Here is a 22,835-nt window from a genome sequence, read left to right as displayed (position 1 = left end):
TGCACCCAGCACCCACCACGGTGCCAGGGCAGCTGCTCCATGTGGTGCCGGGGACTGTGCCCTGTGCCCTGTGCCCATCACCACCATCGCTCAGCAAGTGCCCACACTCCTCAGCAGAGTTACTGGGGGATCCAGACGCCTTCTTATTTTTAAAGCAAAGGAGCCAGCCTGGTTTTCATCAACAAGTCATTGCAGACAGTCATTGGCACTATGTTGGCCAGATGCTTCAAGCTCCACTGCAAACCCTGTGTGCCTAAAACACAAGTATTTGCAGCACATCTAATGTCACAAAAATGTAAATCAAGTCGTCTCCACGGAAGTCCACAAGCTTCAGCAAATGTGATCCACAGTCATCCATGCACCCACTATTAAGGGCAGTAGAGGAGGTCTTAAGAGCTCAGATTATGGAGCTCAGAGCAAGGGGGACTTAAATATAAGCTGCCTTCTTATATTTACAGAAAATACTTCTGTATTGGGCTTATACAGCAAGGTTGTGGCAGCGGGGGGTGTGTGGGGTGGTGGGGGCGTTCAGGGGTGGCTTCTGTGAGAAGGCACCAGGAGGTACCCTCATGTTGGGCAGAGCCAGCTCCAGCCGGCTCCACGATGGACCCACCGCTGGCCAAAGCTGAGCCATCAGTGATGGTGGTGGTGCCTCTGGGATAACGTGCACTGCGCGGTGGCAGCTGTGGGAGAGGAGGAAGAGAAACAGCCCTGCAGCCCCCCAGGCCAGGGCAGGAGGAGGCAGGGGGGCTCCAGGCGCTGGAGCAGAGGTTCCCCGGCAGCCCGCGGTGAAGCCCCCGGCCGGGCAGGCTGTGCCCCCAGCCCGGGGAGCCCCCGGGGGAGCAGATCCCCCCCCGCAGCCCGTGGGGACCCCACGCCGGGGCAGGGGGGGAAGGGTTGCAGCCCCTGGGAAGGGCTCACCTCGGAGCAGGTCGGGGGGGCTGTCTCCCGGGGGGGACCCACGCCGGGGCAGGGGGTGAGTCGGGCTGACCGAGACCCCCTCGCCATCCCCGGGAGCCCCCAGCGCCGCTGAGGCTGGGCAGCCGGGGGGGGGCGGTTTGGGTTCGGGTTGTTCCTGCCCGGCCCGCTGTGTTATTCACGGCAGGAAACCGAATGCGCCTCCCGGAGCGGAGCGGCACTGCCCGGCACTGCCACTTTTTGTCACCGGTGATTAAAGATCTCAGGCACCCGCGGGAGCGCTGGACCGGGACAAGCAGCGGGCACGGACCCGGCCGGGTGCCCGTCACCGCCGGTGGGGGGGACCTCCGAGGGGGGGACACACCTCCGGGGGGGGGGGGCGGTGCCTGCGGGGCGGGCGGTGCCTCCGGGGGCGGGCGGTGCCTGCGGGGGGGCGGTGCCTGCGGGGCGGGCGGTGCCTGCGGGGCGGGCGGTGCCTGCTGGGCGGGCGGTGCCTCCGGGGGCGGGCGGTGCCTGCGGGGCGGGCGGTGCCTCCGGGGGCGGGCGGTGCCTGCGGGGCGGGCGGTGCCTCCGGGGGCGGGCGGTGCCTGCGGGGCGGGCGGTGCCTGCGGGGCGGGCGGTGCCTGCGGGGGCGGGCGGTGCCTGCGGGGGCGGGCGGTGCCTGCGGGGCGGGCGGTGCCTGCGGGGCGGGCGGTGCCTCCGGGGGCGGGCGGTGCCTCCGGAGGCGGGCGGTGCCTGCGGGGTGGGCGGGACGCCGGGGCGGGGCGGTGCCTGCGGCGAGGGCGGCCCAAGGTCGGAGCGGGGCGGCGGGGCCAGGCCCGGCGCTGCCCGCAGATGGAGTACGACTGGCTGGGCTTCGGCTACGCGGCGCTTGTGGCGGCGGGCGGCGTGGTTGGCTACGCCAAGGCGGGTAGGTGTCGGCGGGGGGTCCCGGTCCTGCCCGCGGGCAGCCCCCCTGCCCCGGCGGCTGCGGCGGGCCCGGGCGCAGCGCTAAACCCTTGCGGCACGGGAGCGCGGCTGGGCTCGGGTCTGCCGGGTGTCTCGGTAATTAACGCCCCACAGGAGCCAGCAGCCGCTGTTTGCGTTGGCTGTGTGGGAGTTGCAGTCGGGCCGCGTCACTGACGGCTTCGTCTTGTATTTCCCTCAAGGCAGCGTCCCCTCCCTGGCGGCCGGGCTTCTCTTCGGGGGCTTGGCGGGGCTCGGCGCCTACCAGCAGTCCAAGGACCCGAGGAACGTGTGGCTCTCCCTCGGTAAGGCCGCTCGGCTCCCGAGCACGGGCAGCAGCGGGAATAGCAACCTTCTCCCTGGCACGTTTCAGCTGCTCCGTGCCCTTCGCTTTGTACCAACGTCGTAAGCGGTGGCAGGAGCAGGTTTGTGTCAGGGCACGGTACCAGCTCCTGAAACCTCCATCGCTCTCCACGTGGTGTCGGGGACTGTGCCTGTGCCCATCACCAGCATCGCTCAGCACGTGCCCACTCATAGTGAGAAATGTTGGTGAGAAATGCTGACGTCCTCTGCACTGTGCTGAACTACCGGGGGCACGAGAAATGTTATGTGCAAAATGTTTGGTTTTTCAGCCCGCGGTCATGGCATAAGCATTTTAGCCGTGGTGGCAGCACTGGGACAAGCAGTACTATGGGTTTTATGGGATACTGGTTTGCACAAGCATGTCAGAAGAGCCGTAGATGTTTTAATGCATCCTGCACTGCAGAAGAAACAGTCTGAAATATGTAGAAGGAGGCAGTGAGCTATGCCGGGTGCTTACATACAGTAGATGGGATAAGAAATCGTGGGTTTGGCTTGTGGTTAACCCTTCAGGTGAAGGATAAAATGGCTGTGGACAGTATTACGAAGCACTGGAACATGTGTGTTTTGTGGGATTCCTCAGGTGAACCTCAGGGACTTCCATCACCGTAGGACATTAACAGATGATTAACCCAGTATCTGTCAGGAGTTGGTCCTGCCTTTGGGGACCAGGTTAGTCTAGATGACCTCCCGAGGTTCCTTCTAGCTCTGTAACTGTGCCAATAGTATTATTACTGTTATGATACTGTAGCATTACAGCGATATAAGACTATTTAAAACCAACAGCCTGTCAGCACGTGACATGATGAAGTCCTTTAGGAAGCCCCTGCTCAATACTGCAGAGGACCAAACTGCCTTGCCAGTACGGAATGAGATGTAAAGCACAGCTCAGTGTGAAGCAGTTTCCATTTGTGACCTGGCTCTTCCACTCTGGCATGCCGTGGGGGTGGCTGTGCATCTCCGACACAGGTTTTTAGGCAGTGTTGTGACAGAAAGATGAGCATCTTCTGTATATCCTGATGTAGTGCATTCGAGTGGGCCTCTGGAAAGTGATGCTGTATCCCAGTCTAGTCCAAATCTTCATCTGTTCCTCCTCAGCCCTGCTGCCCTGTGCAGCTCTGGCTCCTGCTGAGCTTTAGGTTGGCCACGCTACATCACGGGTAAAAAAAACAAACAGAAAAAGAACCTTGACAGACTACCTTTTGCCCTGTCTGATGCAAACAAACTTGAAGCGTTGGAGAAAGGTTCATACACCACCTCCTCTGAAGAAACAATGTGCCTGTAACTTTTACGTGAATATTGATAGGATTTTTTTCCCCCCAGACTTCAGAGATTAAGTAGTTTGGAGTAATATTTAAAATGTTAGTTGCTCTTTCAGTCTGATCCCTTAGGTTGCTTTCTGTTTGCTAATTCGTATTTTCAAGTGGGGCTGTTTTATTTCTAGGTGTAGTATTTAGTGCCACCTGCCAGTTCAGAATGTCCCAGAGAAATGGGAACTGTAATAGTATTTGCCTCCCACATAGTGAACTTTGTCCCAGCTTTCTGGCAGTTTTAAGCCCACCAGTATTCAAGGAAATAATAATTCTTCTGCAAATAAGGGAAAAAAAAAAAGGGCGAATTAGCAATCTACCCAGAGGACTGGAGGTTGTGGGCGATTAGGCAGTGGCCTCAACCCTGATGAGATCTACTCGCTTCTACTGAGTAGAGGAGCGTGATTACTAAAGCTGTTGAGAGGCTTGCAATAGCTCTATTGTTTAACAACAAGTAGTATGTTTGCAAACACTTCTCTGCGGAGAGGAGGGAGTTGTTCCTGTCTGTAGGTGCAGGCCTGTTTGGTTGGCACTGCTGCATGTCCAAACGTTGCAGTGCTGCGCTGGTGTTTCTGTTTCAAATGGTTCTGACTGGGCTTCTTTCCAACAGTGGCGTCTGGAACCTTGTCTACTGTTATGGGAATGAGATTTTACAACTCCAGAAAAGCAATGCCCGGGATAATTGCTGGTGCCAGGTAGTCAGAGTGTTCTTGTCTGTATTTTTGAATAAGTGAATCCACTTATTTGTGGATTATATAGTTTTAAAACTGTCATGTGGTAAAGTTCTGTCAGAAATGAAACCTTCTGGTGGAGTTCAGCTACATGAAGTCATGGCAATATTTTCTTCCTTCTTGTTCTTGACGAGATTTTTGCCTCCCCCTCTTTTTTTTTTTTTTTTAATAACAACTATTCTGTTCAACAGTTTACTGATGGTTGGACGGCTTGGACTGCAGATCATGGAAAAGCCTCTTAAGCCATAACTTGGCATCAAGTCATCTGAAGATACGTCATTGAGAAGCCTGAAAATGCAACTGCCTGAATGTGCTACACAGAGGTGGAAGAGGCACTGCTACCTGTGCATTGTATTTTTCATATCCTAACGCATGTGGGTTGTGTTTTTAAAGGACTGACATTGACAGCCCTCGTTATGTCTTCCAAAATGGTATTTGTCTTAACATTTTCTGCACTATGAGGCAAGAAAATAAAGTGTTTAGCTTCTGGACCTGCAGTTTACTGTAGGCAAAGGCCTCTTGGCACTTGCCTGCAGACAGTTGCAGGATTGAAGCTTAAATGTACATCTGTACTTGTCACTCTAAAATCATCTATACCTCTAAAACAAGGGAGGAGGAGTTGCCAATTTATCACTAGTAATTACTATAACAAACATGCTTATTACGTTACTTCTCCCTGTCCTTGTAAGTTTATCCGGTCACGATGTTTGTCAGTCAGGGACTTTGTTCTCCCAGCACTGTGTGTTAGAACCTGGTCCCACAAAACACAATCGCGGAGCAGGCTGTCAAGGTAATTAATTAACTGTAATGCAATTAGTGCAAACCTGTTACTTGCAATTACTTATAAGCAAAACTGCCTAGCTAAATGTCATTCATTTAACTTTTACAGATTATTATTCATAAACCAAAAATATGCTTTATTAGATAATGCTGAATTTTAGGCAGAACTCTTGCATTTAATGACAATTAAAATGTTACTCTAAATAAACCAACATATTATTATTACAAACTCTTGTGTTCTACACAACTATTTTTTCTTTCATCGTTCATCTGGATTGATACAGTTTGGTGCCTTTCCCACAGGATGTCTGGATATATTTTGCAAATGTGAATTGGATAAATAATCTCTATTCCATTCCCTGAATTTAATGACTTGTAAATATAAAAATCCCTTGAACTGGGTGGAGGTATAGAGAACAAAAGCATACAGACTGCATATTCAGACAAGTGTTATACTTGAGGTTTGTTTTGGTTTTTTTTTTTTTTTTTCTGAGAGGGATCATATATTTAAGATTTGAAAAATGCTCTATGAAAGTTTATTTAAAGATTGAATGGTTCAGTTGATTCTCTTAATGCCTGAAAGAATTCTAAATATAAACCTCAGGGATCAAGGTCAAGCCAGGATGCCAGGTCAGGCAGGTTGGGTTCCAGATCAGCAGGGACGCTGCCAGGCACAGCTCCAGCAAGGGCGAGGGTCTCAGCAGCATTCCCAGGCCACGCAACTTGGGTCAGTGCTGACTTGAGCACAGGCAGCAAGATCTCTTGTGGGGGAACTGTACTCTGGGCTTTTTCCGAGCGCCCTCATTCATCATCCTGCAGAGTTCGGCTCCGCGTGCTCACCCATATTTACTTTTCCCTCTTGCCTCCCTGCACAGAAGCAAGGGGTGCACAGGACAGCAGATGGTGTGTTTACAGATCATCCTTTTGAGTTCCTAAACCCAGGCCATGGACCCAGCATTGGCGGGCAGGTGTCTGAATGTCTTTGCTCTAGTTGGGAAGGGTAAATAAGCCAGACATTAGCATGTAAGACACTTTAACTACTGGACAGGTTATTTGCCTCTTCATACTGCTTTTGAAGCAGTTACTTTCTGTGGAAGTAAAACACAAATACAAATGCATTTCCTGCAATAAACTGAGAATAGCCGCAATCCTGCAGTTTTCTAATTGTATAGTGCTGGTCTCAAATCAGGTAACTTGCAAATTTGGGCTGCAATTGTCTTTAATAAAGGCAATAGGAAGCATGGAATTCAACTAGTAAGCTTTTAAACTCAGAGACCAAAGTGTTAAGCCTTGCTGCTGTTTCATAAGCTTTGGGAAGCAGCAGCTTGGACTGAGAATTTGTGGTGGAACTGGAGTTAACACTTCCCATGTTGAGGAGAAACAGTGGCACTCCAGACGAAGGAAGGAGAGGAGAGCTTTAGCCTTTGATACTTGTTACCTCCTTGGAATTTATCAGCATATACTAATTGTCTGAAGCATTAGCTGATGGCATTTCTGCACTAACAGTTCAATGTGTATCAATGAATCAGAGTTAAAACTACTGTACAAAGCCTATTAGCCTCTTATTACTGTTTTTTCTTGCTGTGTGCAAGGAGATTTTCTTAACACTTGTCATGCTTTGATTATGGACAAGTAAAGGTTGTTATTTATGTCAAAGCTCTTTCAATGTCATTAGCATATGGTAAGGACAGCATGTTTCTTCTAGACATATTTAGTGCCATAAATAGTACCTATTTATTTTTCTGCTCTAGGAAAGGTGAGACATGGACAGATGAGCTATGGACACATTATTAATTAATTCCTTGACCAGACTCCTGATTTTAGCTAAGTCACTAGCATCTTGTACTGGAGATGAGTGAATCATTTCTCTCTCTCTCTCTTTTTTTTTTTTTAATTATAAAATCAGTGCATTTACATCTGTTAGAGAAAGTCTGAGGTTGTCCTTCACAGCCAGTTACAGATCTATTCTACAGATAAATTAAGATGCACTTAAATGACACAGGGGCATCTGTTAGTACTAAGCGAATGACAAATACTTAAGCCTAGACCAATGGCAATTGAATTAAACTCACTAGTGCATTAGTAACCACAAATCCCTATCCCTATATAGCTCTTCCAGTATTAAAGTAGTATTTTCTTTAGGAGAAATTTTTATAGCAATATATTTTACTTTTTAGTACAACTGTTCTAGATTAAATTGATTTCCAGTAAGCTAACATAACCCATATATTAGGCACATTAGGTCAACAACAGGAATTTATATTTTTATATGCAGTTATAAAAGCCATACAAATACATCTCTTTTTTACAATGCTTAAAGTAATCATTAACAGCTTTACATCTTCAAAGAACATAGTCATTTTGTACTTTAAAATGGCAGGTTTAATGTAACTGCTAACTCTAAAGGATCTATTCTAAATGCAGTTGTTACCAGAAGTACCCTAGCTCAACATCCTAAAAGCAATTTATTGTACATCGCAAAGTCCTTTGCAGGCTATTACTATAAAACTTAGCATAGAAGCCAGGGAGAGTACTGAACAAGCATATAAACAGTGAGGTATTGCATTATTAAAGTTTGTGTGTGTTTTCAGATACCTAAGTTGGCCTTTAAGGTCTAAACCATAAAGCAACGTCTTTTGAAGAACAGCCCAATATCCTTCCTCACAGAGCTTATGCAACTTCTGTAGTTTAGTTTGATCATCCAATAAAGACATGTAGAAAAAGGAGTTTAATGAAAATTTATGCCTTTTTGGCTAATTCCCCCTTAAAAATCACTGCAGTCTGCAGCGATTCAGGCTCTGTAAAATGTCACTGTGCCACTCCCTTGACAGGACAGATATAAACCTCCACAGATCTTCAAGCAGAAATGGTCATAAGTTCATTATAACAGCAGAACCGAACTTTTAGACTTCCTACAACTCTGTAAGTCTAGCATTCAGTACTTGTTCAGCTGTTTTCCAGTATTGCTGTATCATTCTATAGGCATATATATGGGCCAGATTTTTAGACCTTCCTTGTGCAGTATTTATCAGCGGATTGCTTATGTCCTACTACAAGGAGGTCTCATTGCTATTATGAATAGTTGCACATTAGAGACCCTTAAGTAACTCTTAGGTACAAGTGAGTTCTGAAATCCTAGTAGGAGTGCGGTGTTCCTCACAAAGCCCGACCCGACCCATGCTTTCAGTCTCATCTTTCTGGTAAAGAACCAACCTAATACCAGAAAGCCTGGTGCTGCTCCGCTTTAGCCCTGTTTCTAGCTGCTTGTGTACTTCAAGCATATGCCAAGAGCGGACGTTGCATTAGGTGAACAACCATAACAGATGTTTTAAGAGTATGAGGCTAGGAGATCCATATATAGAAAAGTGTTAAGTGAAATCTACTTCTCAGTAGTTTTGGCAATATATTTTATACAATACTTCAATAAATCCTACTTTATAGCCAGTATTTCATGTGGTCTTTTTTTCTTCTTTACTGTTGCATAGTCTTAGGAAAAATTGGAAGAAATAGGCATTTCAGGTTTCCAGTGCAGGAGAACTGAACACAGCTTACATAATACCTATACAGGATGCCATTTTCTATCTGTTTCCTCCATATTTGGCCACCCAGTCTGTTCTTCCATGTATTGACTGAATTGTTGGTAGGCGAGTTAAAATATTCATGTTTTTTGTTGCTGAATTGAAAGGAGGACCTGGTAACTGAGCACGAGCAGCTTTGGTTTTCCATGAATAATCTGAAAGGAACAAGAACTCTGAATTAATTATGACTCAAAAGGTATTTCACTCCTTTACAAATAAAAGGACAAGAGCTTAAAGACGACTTGTGGTACTTAAGGATGCTAATACAGCAGGATGCTTTGGTCTCTGATATGCTGCCTATGCTTGTTTTCAGATAAGGTTAATGTTTCCTACGGTTTGTGTATCTTATGAGTAATTTTCATCTACTGCATACTTGTTTCACAACAGTCCCTTGAGAAAACATTGACACTGAAATTTAGATGCGTATGTCTACAGCTCTGTATCTCCTATTACAAAACTGCTACAGAATGGAAGTGTTCTTTCCTCGATCTCAGCATGCAATTATAACATTGATAAACTTATTAAGACCCAAAAAGCCTAGACTGAAGGACAGCTTCTGGAGATCCTCTTGTTCCTTTTGAGATTTCATGTATTTTATTCCCCTACTGCTTAGCTGAAAACTCCTTGTATATCTGGTGGCGAGTCCTCTTTATCTCCACTTCCTGTTTCTCTATTAATTTTGGAATATGTTCCAAGTCTGCATGTTTTTTTTATCCCTTAATATTGACATCCACCTGGTCTCAAGCACTGGGAATAGTACACTACTGCATTTCCAGCCTTCCGACTCAGATTTCCCATTTCTGCATTTCAGATAGTTATTACTTCCTCAAGCTTCATGTGATTAAGGTAACTGCCCTGCTGTGGGGGCTGACAGCTCATGGTTTTCTTCATGTTCATCACCAATTCTGCCATTTTTCCAGTCCTTTAAAGTCGGCCATTTGGGACCTTTCTTATCCAGACTCCTGCTATACCTTACATTGTTTCCTTAGTATTCCATTCCTAAAGTATATCTTGCCCCTCTATTCCTGCTTTTGTAGTTTAGTCTTCTTTTATTAGGTATTATTGGTACATTAAAATATTTTTTTTCTCTGTGTGTGCCTATTTATCATTCTGTTTCTCATGGAAAACCACCTATCTTTGGTGGTATTTTTCAACAGTGTGTTGAACCCATTAAGGAACAGGTGAGGATCAAGACATTTAAAAAAGAGGAATCTTAAGGAACTGAAACTGGGGGTCAGGTGTCCACCTCTTTAAAAACTAATATTGTTCCTTTGTACCGCAGGCTGGCATTCAATATCTTTCATCAGCAAGTACGATTCCAGCCTTCCCTCTCTTGGCAATGAAGGTCACTTTTTTTTTTTTTGCATCTTGGCATTTTCCTCAGCAAAACTTATCTTTTATAGTACATTAAATTATTTAAATTATGGCATTAAAAAACTTAATAGAACAAATGAAGAGAGCAAAAACAATTGAAAGCACAACTTATTCCAGTTTGGATAATACAAAGCGTCACCAAAAATATTAATGTTCAAATATTGACAGATAGGAGATAAAACCTGCCATTTGCTTCATCCTTATCTCTCTTCCCATGCAAGTCTGCAGAGTTTAGGCTAAATGTGAGGGGTTTAAGCAATAGGATGCTTGCTCTTCTCCAGGACATGGAAGAATCTCTTAATTGACCTCCATCCGCCACCCTTTCTGACTTTTACTACACATTTTCCATTTCTAATTACAGATGAACAGTGAATTTATTTCCCTTTGGATCACCATACATAATTCCTTTTCATTCTCACTATTCACAGCAGTCTAGAGATAGTCGCAGATTTTATCCCTCTGTGAACTTCTTGATCCACACACTGTGACAAATCAAAACTCTCACTGTTGTGTTTCAGCAGTGAGTTGATAAGATAATGAAGTGCAGCTCCAGCCTTTCCTGGTGGGCTTCTGATCAACTCAGACTCAGAATACGAATACTTCTAAGCATATTTTATACATGTACCATGTCCTTCCTTCCCTCCCTCCCACATCCTCAGAAGTCACTTGCAAGTTCTTAAGGGGAACAGGTAACTCAAAAGAGCAAGTCAGCAAAAAGGCAACATTATTAAGCAGGACCGTATCAGACTGGTCTGCCATAGGCCCTTTAGTTAATTCACAATTAGTTTAGGGCCTTGCTATTTCCTCTGAAGTAACTGGAGAAGTGTGCTGTTTGGTTTGGACCTAAATCTTCACTCACAAGCCAGTTTCTCCTGCATCCTGAGCACTTTCACTCATCTTCTCTGAATCAGAATCTTACCAACAGAGGGTGCTCAGAATGTCATCCTCATTCTAGAAAATCCACGGTAACAGTTACATTCAGAACAGATTTCACATAGATTTTAACTGATGAATGGAACAATCTTTTAATGTGTTTGGTCACGTAACTTACAGCTACATCATGACTGTATCATATCTATTAAGGTACCACTTGCCTTCTCTTCTGGCTTTTACCTTCTATAATGTAGCAACATCAAAAGTTTCACTTCACAAAGCACCCTTGTGATGTCTCATGGGTACAAGAGTAGTGTCACCTCAGTACCCACAGATGTGTACAGCCAACACGGTGAGACGAATATAGTGAAAAACTGCCTTACATGACCACTGCAGAAACCACAGGCCAACTAGATAGGGCCAGCAAATAAGGGAGAAAATAATTTTAGTTTACTGCTTATACCATATCTATAACATTATTTGTGACTTTACTAAGTAACTTAATGAAGGTCTTTGCCTTTTTTGAAATTTTTGAGGTCACCACAAGCATGGATCAGCATCATTCAGTTGCATTAAGTGACATCAAACTGATTAAAGACCCACACACGACAGCCCCAAGCTACACCAAAGCCACTGTTAAGAAAATTCCTTCAAATCCACTCAAACATAAGGCTTTTTAAAAACTTGAATGTATTTATTTTTCATACTTACCAGTTGGGTGACTGCATCAATTCCTACTAGCTCATGAATAATGAATTTATATTTGTGTCCAATCTACATGACCATTTACACCAGAGATGTGGAGGTACATATTTTTACGATTCTGCTTAGCCCTTCACCGCTGGTGAACAGGATTTTAGCAAACGGTCCAAACCTTCTAGAATTACAAAAGGTTTGCACCCTTCTCTTTGACCTAACAAAATAGTAGCAATAGTTTCTCTAGTTATCAGGACTGCCTCTAGACAACTACACTGAATTAATTTATGTTAAGAACACTTTATGCCCAAGAATTTTACTTCAAAAACTTGAGGAAAACCTTACTAAGGACTTTAAATCTTTTAGGATGCATGGGAAACAAACATTCTGCCTCAGCTATGTATGGTAAAAGGATGTTTCTTACCTGATACAGGTGCACCAAGAGGAGCTAGTTGTATCCGTTGTCCTGCTGATCCAACTTCTTTTTTATGAAAGGAAGGGGTATATACTCCTGATGGGTTGTAAGCTGCACCACTTACAAAGCCAGGATTTCCTGTGGATATTACACAGAGTTTTAGTATTTCCAGCTGTAGTCAGGAAACTTTGCCTACTTTTTATAGTCCCTTGAAAATATATTTGCAGTACCACAAAAGTACTAAGTATGAGTGTTCTTTAAGGACTGCCCAGTGCTTGTCAGTTGAAAAAGTACATATTAATTCTCTGCTTTGTATATTAGTTGGACCCTTTACAGCACTTGACAGACTTGCCAAGTTGCAGATCCAGCACATCTGATCTGCACTTCAGCTGGAATAAAGACAACAGAGCAGGATGAACATTTCATTAGTACTTTCATTAAACTTAGACCACATAGAAAAGTTTACACTGAGTTTCAGAGAAAGGCAGGGTCTTACCTTTTACTTACAGCTACCTACTTTACTGGAAGCTGGTTTAAGCACTTCAGTATTTGAGAACTAGTATTTAAAATCTTGTGCTCAGCATGTTCAGCCTAAATCTATCTAAAATAATGGAACCAAACTTCTCTTGCAGGAAGTGGCACACCACCTGAAGTTGACTTTGCCAGTTCCACAGTTAACGGCTTGCTGTAGAAGTCAGACCCTCTTTCTTTAACCCTGGCTATAATTCTATTATACCTGCTTTTGGTCCAGATTCTTCTTTAAAGCAGTGCTACCTTGGGAAGGTTGATGTAACCATCCTCATTTGGAAGCTGAGAAACATTGTGCATTTACACGCAAAATTAGTACTGAAATTGTTGTCCAATGGAAGAGGAATCTGTTACAATACTCAGACTCTCTGCTCCAAGAAAATTTCTTATCTACATCTGTCATCATTTGGGACAGTGTTAAGACTGTGCTGGCACAATGTCCAGAGAGAAATGCTCTTCTTTAGTGGTGTGCTTCAGTAGTATTAAATTTGTGAACTACAAGGCCATACACAGTAGTTTTAATTTGACCTTTATCAACTGTGAGCATTTTTATCTTATTAATATTCAGCATGGTTTCAATGGTAGTTGCAGTAAAGCACACAATATAGGATTTGACAGTTTTTCTATTTCCTGAATCTCTGGCCTCCACGTAATCCCAAAATTTTCCTCTTCACAAATGCTCCCAGTCCTCTGTGGTAATTTCAGAGCTCAGAGCAGTGGATCTATAAGCTGCAAAACTGGTCATCTACAAACCCCAAAAGGTATCTTCAGCTAATTACAGCTGTGTTGGGTCATTGCATACCTCCCTGTTGAGAAGCACTAACAAAAAGCATTCAACTAATTCAGTTTTGTAAAGTCTCCCCAAACTGTCACTTCTTTCAGTTTTGCAAATAGTTGGGTCTCCATGTGGCTCCCCTGCGTCCAGTTGATGACACTCTCCAGCACAGTAAAGAATGACACAGAAGTCCTGGTGAAAAATACAACTTTAATAAAGTATTCTAATAAAATTTAACTTTCTTGTAGTCTTTAAGTTGTTCTTCCTTTTCAGGAATTTGCCTGAAAAACAAAACAACACCGTTTTAGTGGTTTGTCCCCCTGCCTGCGCACCTACACACACATTCTCTTATTCCTCCAGTTCCTAATTATTTCACTCCAACAGCTTGGTAGCATTCTTTAAAATTCTGAGGTCTGAAAATAAGCACATGACAGGCCTCAATTAATATAACATCAAAAAGACTACTTCTGTCTGCTTCTTATTTACAGCTTAGCAAAGCTGCCTATCTGACAAAAATTGCTCAACCATTTTTTGGTTCTCCTTACCCCTTAGTGTCCAATGTCCTTTATGAACCTTTCTGCAAGACATGGTAGAGGGCAGCCAGGAGGAGCAGTCTGGGTGAAACAGAGAGGTCTGGAGGGGTGATTTTTTTTTCGGTTGGATAAGAACAATGAAGGACGAGGGGGAAAAAAAAGTTAATATAAAATAACAGAGTAACTACAAATATAAAAAAATCCTATTGAAAAGCACAGTTCCTTACCTCTGGCCACCGCTGTACAAAAGAAGGGGTTCTTGCTATAGCAGTATTCATCCATCAGGGATCCAGGAGGTCCGGCAGCAGGTGTACAGGCAAGCACTCATGGCCACAATGCCAGCAAGTGTGAGCGTGGCCCAGGCCATACCCCCTACCTCAAACAACACATACCTCATTCTTCATGAAGGATAAAGTCACAGAATCATTTGAGCTGGGTAGTGAGTTCAAAAAACCCTATGAACAGTTGCAGTAAGACATATCACACAGGCAGGACACACCACAGAGGCCAGAAACTGAGGGAGAGGTGATAAAGTCCAGCAGCTTTACAGTGCTCGCAGCAAACTGTGTTTAGACACAGACTCGGCTGCCTGGAAACCTGTTTCCACCCTTTTACGCTAAGGTAACTCCACCAAAATCTATACAATCACAGTGCTGTAAAATCAGTGCAACAGGGAATCAGAATGCAGTCAATGGTGCAAGTCCCAAGTGCTGTTACGAACAAGCAGTCCTTCAGGAGAGACATATGTGCTGCTGCTTTAGGATTGCTTCTTCACCATTATCCAGCAGCAGTGTAGTGACATGCTGTGGATTATAATTAGGGTAATAAAATATTCTCTGTCTTTTAAAGTACAGTAAGTGCCAAGATTCCAGAAGAAGTCACAATGAAGACAGCAAGGTTTGACAAACCAGATTACAACTGCAAATTAAGTACACGATCATCAGGAATCTGTGTTATAAGTGCAATTTTTACACAAAAATGTAAAACATAAATAGGAAATGTACAAAGAACTAGGCTACAGTTGCTATGAATTACCTTTTGGATCCTCTAATTTTTCATTCAACCTTTCTTTGCATGATAGCTTTTCAATAGGCATAATTAAGTTCTCATCTGTAGACAAGGAAAATGAGAGGAAGAAAAAGATGGAAAGACAGAACTTCAGAAAAAGTGTATGAAGAACCTGGCTAGATGATGTGAAAGAAATGAGGGAAAACAAAGCAAGAAAGGTATCTGACATGCTTGTAACTATAATGTCTCCTTCCTGTGTTTTCTCAAGCAGGAAATGTTACTCTAACAAGTTATTTTACAAAGTATTTTCTAATAATGGAATAAAGTGTGATTTACCAACAATGCAATCACATTGTAGTCACACAAATACATAAATCACAAGTTTAAGCACTCAGGCGTATCTGCAAAGTTGACTGAGCATAACCTTACAATTCTTCATAAATAAAGCATTTGTAACTATTTGGTCTTATCTTATTTCACCTTAGGGCAATGTTTGGATGACAAAAAAAAAAAAGCAGCATGTAAAGAAACTAAACATAGCTATTTAAACAGTAAACAGCACAGTGTCAACTTTCAATTCTGTCAATATGAAAAAAGAAAACATATATAATTTACATGTGTTGTATTTCTTTGATCGGTGCTCCAGCTATCCTGGTTTCATGTGTGTCTGTCTTAAATGTTGCCTCCCCAGTATACAAAACACAACATGCAATTAAGATACTGATGGAAATAATGCCAAGTATTTCCAAACACAGAAAATAACCAGTTTTAGGTTTTTTTTTCTTTAACCTTTTGGTAGATACCCAAGGTAGGCCAGTAAGACAACAGCCGGATTTTTACCATTAGCATTCATCTTAATTTTATTTTCAGTGCAATTCAGTATGTAGGTGGTTAGCTTATTGATGCATACTTTTGGAAACAGCTCTTCGCCTTTTTGTGCCTAATTCCCTTACAAGACTATTTTCTGAATACGTAATTAATTCTGAGACACTCACTATATTTTGGAAAACAACAAGGTACATAAGATCATTGCTTAAAAAAGTCTGTTCTATTTCATCAAAATTCTGGTAGGTGCTGTTATTTTTTCCCTTCCTCAAATCTTTCACATAACTTCAGATGAACAACTTACAGCTCACCTGACTTTCAGAGGGAAAACCTGGTTTGTTGACACTGCAGAACAGCTACTGAAGTGCTATTAAAAAGGGGTGCAGCATGTGCATGGAAACAAACCTTCTAAAGTTCCTTCTGTAGAAGCATGTGAGGTGGTTTACTAGCATTACAGTATTTGGGAGTGACTCATGCTAGCTAGGCAATGGCTGCAAAGTTGTTAAGAAGCTAACCTCCCCTTAACAGGGTGATGGACCATGTACTTAAAGTACAGGGCTTGGTGGTCAGAAGACAGATTTTAATCTTGAGTGTGATGCTTTCCTCAGTGAAATCTTAGATAAGCCATTTAACCAGTCCTAGCGTTCACCCTATAAAATGCTGGTAACAGTGCTCTTCACAAAACCTAGTACCAAAAGGCACCTTACCACAAGTTCCTTGCTGAAAATAAGGGGACTTTTCATGCTGCAAAGCATTTAGGACAAGACTAGTAGATTGTTAAAAGACCTGTTTAGACTATTAGGCAGCACTTTTATCAAATTAGCACATCACCCACCATCTTGTTTTCATACTTGAGGCTGCTGTTTGACAGTTCCACAGCATGCTGATCAGGCAGTAAGGAGGTCAAACTATTTGCTTGAATTAAGACAGTAACATAGTGGTCTAAGAGGATTATGGACAAAATATATCTTGACAGAATTTTGCAATAGGTGCTGCTCTATACTGTATGTTCTGAAAGCAAAATATTTAGTTTACATATGAAAAAGATACTTTAAGAGTCTATCGTTAAAACAAACAAACAAGTTAGCCTAGAAGCTAAGCCTGACAACAGAAGTTAAACCAGATGGTCTTATGAGACATAACGTGACCACTTTTAATTACCCTTTTACCTGTAGTATTTCTGTTGAAAGTCACTCCTCCAGCGCGTGCCAGTGGTTTAGAAAACAACTGGTTGTTCCAGCTTCCATGTGATCCTTCCTTATTTACTGCTGCTAAAGAGACACTCTTAGGATTTACACCTTTAGAAAACAAATTATGGAAAATGCTATAAATAGCAATTTTCAAATGTAATTCAATCAATGAAAAATGGACAGTTCTAGAACAGCAAACCAACACTGAATTATTTGTGGCATAACATAAACATCACTAATGTAAAAGAACAATGTCCACCGGTTAGGGTAGTTTTTTCAGCCAAACCATGAATACCAGAGACACTGATATAAGAATTCTCTTAATTCAGCCAAGTCAACTTTTACAAGCCCTTTTAGTACAGGTGATTGGTTCCTATAAAACCATAATCTCATTATTGATAATTTCAACTCTCAAGCAATTAACACACAAAAAAAATACCTACCAAAACCTACGGCTCTACAGGCTGAAAAGAAACTTTTTCCTCAGAGGTTAATTGAAAAAGTAGGAAAAAGAGGTTCTCATTACTTCAGCATGTTATGAGCATTACAAAAGTTAATGGGATTACACAGCATGAAAGCAGCTCCCAGATCTAGCGGTAACAGGAACTACAGTAAGATGGATAAATAACATATATGATTCTTTGAGCTATTACGCTCTTTAAGTGCTGAAATTAATTAATTTTTACGTCTATGCTTTTCTCATTGAAAACTCTAATAAAACCAGAGAGACATTAGAAGCAGGCTTAGAAAAAGATAAGAAATACAAATGAACTTTCCATTTGTGTTACCTTTAGATAGGGAAGTGCCCCCCCTTTTTTTCTTTTGGACTTAAACTGTTGGAGTCTCTGGGCATCCTATTTAATATTCAAGAAATGATTTCATATTCAGAAGTCATCAATGGCCTAATGAACTCCTGGGAAATTCATGATACATTGTAACAAAAGAACTTGCCTGACTATCAGGAATTCCTCTGTGAGCCACTTAAATTCTGTGGATTACAGCAGAAGTCATGATACACTTATTGTAGTTGTGCAAACCATCATGGTATTAAAGAAAAGATACTAAGTGAGAACCCAAGGAAATAATATAATTATAGAAAATATTCAGAATACTAACTGCAGGAAACATTCCCTTTTCCTTCTCCTCCTTCCCATTCTTATTTCTAGCAATTACATAATTTCACGTTATTCTAGTAAAATCATCCAGATTTAGACTAAGCTATCTATTTATTTTTCAGGAGGATTACTGCCTTGGGAAGGGAAGTGAGTATGTGAATTCCTACCAATGTGAGTGGCTCATATTTCTAAACACTTTCTACCAAGAAGGGTAACCGTGCTTAGCAGAACTTTAAGTTCAAAAACCCCCAAACTTCCTGACACTGCAGAGCTGAGAACTACGCAACACATGGATATAGATACACATATGGGTAATTTCTTTAGTCCTCAGATACACTTGCTTATGAGTCAATCAGGATATATTCCTAGGAATCCAAAAGATGTTGGATTCATATTACTGAGCATTTTGTATGTTACTGGTCATAAAAGAACCTGTGAACTTTCACGGTGTACAAAAGCAGCGTTGGGCTCCCTTCTATGTTCACATAGCCAGGAACTTCCACATCAATTGTGATGAGATACATTCTGGGAAAAGCATTTAGTACAAAACTTGAAAATTTAGCCTGGCTATGAACAGTAAAATTATCCAGTATAAAATCTAAAGTTTAATTGTACTATACATAGATTGTTGACAGTTTCTATTTTCCGTATATATTGACTTTTATCCTTACCAGGTAGATATCTTGATTGTCTTAGATAGTACTGTTTTGCTGATGCATTTGATCTTCCAGAATCGTTTCTCATCAGAACCTTGTTTTCCCCTCCTGGTTGAATACAGCATGAAGCTTTTGGTTCTGGCACACTGAAAAATCAAAATATTCAAACAAAGTGATCAACGATTGCAGCTCAGAATACCACAAGCTGACCCTAGCCTGAAAAGTAAAGTGCTCTTCTCTTATCCTACTTTCATTGGTAGAATTTATTCCCACAAAGTAACAGCCAGATCTCATATCTCATGAGAGTCTGAAGACAAAAGCACATCCGACACTATGGTATAAAAGCAAACATAGATAACTGTGGCAGAACTTAGTACAAACCTTAACCCACAAAGGAAATGAAATTACTATATCTGATTTTAGTAAAACACATAGTTTCTTCTATTCTATTCTAACACGACAAACAGCTAAATTATACAATGCCTGAAACCAAATTTGATTCAGTTTGGATATCACTGGTGCTATAAAACCAACCCCACACCCAAAGCTAGTCTGCTCATACAGCTCTTGGCGTTCTTGCACAATTTTGGTGACTTGAATTGTAGCAGATTCGTCTCAATCAGTCTATAAACCTACTGAACACTGTTTACTAAAAAGGTGTGATTCTATAATTATAGGACTTACCTAAAAAGACATTCCTTGGTTTTCTTTTCTTTTAGCAGTGCAATGCTAGGCTTCTTTGAACATGAAATTCCAAACTCAGTGTCATCAAAGTCATCCAAGCTATCCACAGCCTTAATCAAAGTCTGACCCCATCGTCTTCTGCAGCTTTTAGGACCTAATGCACCATTTTGAGGGCCACTAGCTGCTTGTTTCTATTTTAAATAGTAAAACAAAGCATCAACTAAATTCTAAAATGTTATACTTTGTACCTAGTTCACTTCCTGACTACTGCTTAAGAATTTTGAGAGAATTTTTCCCATTCTGTTGTGCCTATTTCGGTCATAGTCTCAGAATGATCTGAAGCACAAAACATAACAGTAATGCCAGCAGGTATTTTGAGTGTAGTTCTTTTGGACTGTCATCCTTAAATCGCTCAAATCTACTTGAAATAGTGAAGTCAATGTTCTATTTGCAGACCCAGTTCAGTGCTCAGCCTCTACTACCGGTATCTTGCGGAACTCATGCTCTCAACAGTGGTAGATGAACTGTCAAGAAGTAGAGCACAGTGGTGCACAACATTCACAGCAATCACACTCAGGGTTTAGGAGTGTCAGTTGCTGTGGCCCCAAAGTAAATACACCAAATAAAAGAAGTTAGTCAGGCTTTTCCTTAATGTTCTCTTCCAAAGAAATCACTAGATTTTAAAATTGTCCTTTCATTGGACTATGGTTTGCTTTCAGGTATTTTCTGAATACCTATTAACATACTTCATACTGTAGTTCAGCAAGTGTAAGTGGAAAGCAAAATGAAGACTATAAATCAAAGTTCAATATTCATCTTGCTAAAAATCTTACACATTGAATTCTTATAAGCATCGGAATTAGATGAATTTTCTTGGGTATTTTCCTGCTTGAGGCAAGCGAAGTTCTCCCTTTTCACTTGTCTATTATATATTGCCAATATTTTTGTGAACTGTTTCTCAAAGGTCAATAAATGATAGCTGTTGTAACTACATTACCGCATAAGCATTTCAGTTAAAAGCTATTGTAAACAAACACACATTGTTGTTACAAGCAATCTAGTCTTCTGCATTGCTGCAAAATTTCACTAAGTGGCAAGTTATATCCTTCATTAGTCTCCAATTACCTACCTGTACTTCCTCTAGCAAAAAGTATGATGACTTTCAAGGGATCACCTCATTGAACATAGTAAGAACTTTTAATAAAACCAACGTTTTTATTGAATACAACTTACTGGCGAGTTTTTATTGATGGCTGGAAAAAATGGTTGTGTTTGTGGCTGCTGCTGTTTTGGTACTTGCTGGTTAGCTGTATTCTGAGGCAATTGAATTTGCTGGAGAGGCTGGTGGTTAAACTTTGACAGGGACTGTGACTGTGTTTTGTCAGGTACTTCAGGTGAAGACAGAGGTTCTGGCTTGGACACAACTTCCAGTTTAGGTAAAGCTGGCTTTGGCTCTGTTGGTTGAATTGGTTTAATAGGAGTCTGCTTCTCCAGGTACTGTGGAGGAGGTCCTAAAACTTGGCCAACTTGAAAGTAAGGATACTTCAAAGCCTGGAGAAGAAGATACAACGTACTAATGTTACTTCAAAAAGTTGATTTCACCAAGGATCTAAAAGCAGGTGTCTGAAGCATTTGAGCAAACCCTTCAGCACAGATGTATGCGTAATGAAATCGTATGTAATCAGCATGCATTGATAACTGTCAGTTCTTTTAAAAGTGTATTTTAAACAATTCCCGTCATATAATTTAGTAAGATGCATCCACTTGTACATGTTACAGCAGTCACACCATTCCTTGCCCTCCTTTACTTCTCTGTTTTGTGGAGACTGTTTTGATGTGAATTTTACATTCAACACAGTTCTATATTCATGCAGTAATGAATTTCAATCTTAAAACAGCTAGTCTCCACTACCTTTACCACATGCTTTATTACATGTTTCCATTGCTAACTATGTTCTGGCAACTCAATGAGCAGTTTGCTGTTTTTTTTAATTGCAAAAACCCAGAAGTGTGATGATTGCCATTTAGTATAATTGTACGGGTTTTACAATTAGGGGATATTAATGAGCAAAGTTTCTCCTTCATTTTCTTGTGACCAGCTTCACTGGTTTTGTTTTGCTTTGAAGTACGTTCACTGTACTTGCTGTGCCTTTACAGTGTTTATTAGGAAACTATGGTGTCCATTTTCAGGCAGATGTATATTTCACTTTTTTTCCTCTGACCTTTTCATGTCCACCACTAGATGCACAGCAGAGACGTACTCTGCTAACACAGCTCCTCCTGCGTCAAAACAACACACTGCTACTTCTGGGTACGATACTACTCTTTGTTAGTTCTCAAAGAGATGCTTTGCCTCAGCTGCACTTGTGAATTGCTGGCTTTGTACACATTTCCACATATATGCATTAAAGTCTCCCTTTTGGATGTGGATTACACAACTGGTGCAGCTGCTTCCTTGACAACTCACTTGGGCAAAAGCTGATTCTTTGCTTTCATAAAGCACCATGCAGTATTCTGTGTAGAGATTTATAGCACTAGACTACAGTTAGATCTCAGTGACTGTAACAATAGATATGCTTTATGAAGTGGGGAGAAATGCTTGCTCTGCTTGGTACCATCTGCTTAACCACTTCTGAATCACTTAAGTTACATCTACCTAGGATAACTTGCAATATGTCCTTTTTCTTTCCTGTTTGTATTCCCCTTTTATACCTTCTAAATAGGATTGCAAGGACTGCACTAGGTATGAATACTAAAAAAACCCCAAAACAACAGTAGAGTGCAACCATATTTGTTACTTGAAATACGATTTTTAAAAATAAACTTGGAGAAAACCTGTGACCTTTGGGACCTAATGGTATATTCTTCAAGAAGTTTTTTCCTTATCACATGATACAGTTTATGTCCAATCTCCAAGTAAAAATAATTCTTAGCTCTTTCACACTGCCTTCCATACATAGCTTCACAAAAAGCAAAGCTTAATTCTCAATATTTTCCTTTGTACAGATGGGGGAGGAAAAAGAAGGTGACAGAAGTGACTTATAGTTACAATTCAGGCAACTTGCAGCTCAGATTTTTTTCTATCCTGTACACAGAAGTATGATGTATGAATGTAACCATACAGAAGACAACATTGCAGAAATAACTAAAGACTTTGATGTCTGCTGAGCCAGGCTTAGAACTTTTGCTCCTCACTACTTAGTCTCATTCCCAAAGTGTTCAAAATGCAGAGATGTTTCTCTGGCCATTAGTATTATGGCAATCAATCTGGTTTTGTATCTACAACTTTTTAACAGTACAAGAAAATTCAGTCTTATACTTAATCATTCAGGTGCTCAGACCTGACTTGCCGTAGGTCTCTTCTTTGGATTCCAGTTCAGCATATCACTCATAAGCTGTATTGCTTCACTGCTTGCATTTGGGATCAGAGTTTTTAAGCTTATAGGGACGCATTGTGGGAAACGGAAATTCATGGCAGAAGCAAGGTGGTGTCCTTCTGGCCAGTCACTCTGTTTCAAAGGAAAGAAAAATGAGTACCAAG

At 41.7% G+C, this 22,835-nt stretch overlaps 2 protein-coding genes across 8 annotated transcripts in view; one reads left to right on the top strand and one right to left on the bottom strand.

The window, feature by feature from the left end:
* The first annotated feature begins 1,686 nt into the window (after positions 1-1,686).
* On the top strand, positions 1,687-5,273 carry LOC121084421 (transmembrane protein 14C-like). The gene is made up of 4 exons (XM_040585830.1): positions 1,687-1,828; positions 2,067-2,168; positions 4,144-4,228; positions 4,456-5,273. Exons 1-4 carry the CDS (start codon positions 1,753-1,755, stop codon positions 4,511-4,513), a joined length of 321 nt encoding a protein of 106 aa, XP_040441764.1. The 5' UTR covers positions 1,687-1,752; the 3' UTR covers positions 4,514-5,273.
* A 3,161-nt stretch (positions 5,274-8,434) lies between these two features.
* MAK (male germ cell associated kinase) overlaps positions 8,435-22,835 on the bottom strand; it is a 30,639-nt gene continuing 16,238 nt past the window's right edge. For 5 of the 7 annotated variants that reach the window (XM_040585822.1, XM_040585823.1, XM_040585824.1 and 2 more), the window contains 8 exons: positions 22,636-22,803; positions 20,528-20,845; positions 19,295-19,485; positions 18,626-18,756; positions 16,819-16,947; positions 14,852-14,926; positions 11,990-12,118; positions 8,435-8,777 (listed from right to left, as the gene is read on the bottom strand). In XM_040585822.1, coding sequence (XP_040441756.1) covers positions 8,623-8,777; positions 11,990-12,118; positions 14,852-14,926; positions 16,819-16,947; positions 18,626-18,756; positions 19,295-19,485; positions 20,528-20,845; positions 22,636-22,803 — 1,296 coding nt within the window. In that variant the 3' untranslated portion in view covers positions 8,435-8,622. Of the gene's footprint in view, positions 8,778-11,989; positions 12,119-14,043; positions 14,927-16,818; positions 16,948-18,625; positions 18,757-19,294; positions 19,486-20,527; positions 20,846-22,635; positions 22,804-22,835 lie in introns of those variants that run through there. The other 2 variants (XM_040585826.1, XM_040585828.1) reach the window with 2 other exon arrangements.

This window comes from Falco naumanni, chromosome 3 (genome assembly GCF_017639655.2).
Source record: "Falco naumanni isolate bFalNau1 chromosome 3, bFalNau1.pat, whole genome shotgun sequence".
Taxonomy (NCBI): Eukaryota; Metazoa; Chordata; class Aves; order Falconiformes; family Falconidae; genus Falco; species Falco naumanni.
This window is presented reverse-complemented; position numbering and strand designations above follow the sequence as displayed.

Coding starts and splice junctions, on each gene's coding strand:
- LOC121084421 (XM_040585830.1), top strand. CDS start 1,753: ATGGAGTACGACTGGCTGGGCTTCGGCTACGCGGCGCTTGTGGCGGCG. Junction 2,169..4,143: donor GAACGTGTGGCTCTCCCTCG/GTAAGGCCGCTC, acceptor TCTTTCCAACAG/TGGCGTCTGGAACCTTGTCT. Junction 4,229..4,455: donor GGGATAATTGCTGGTGCCAG/GTAGTCAGAGTG, acceptor TCTGTTCAACAG/TTTACTGATGGTTGGACGGC.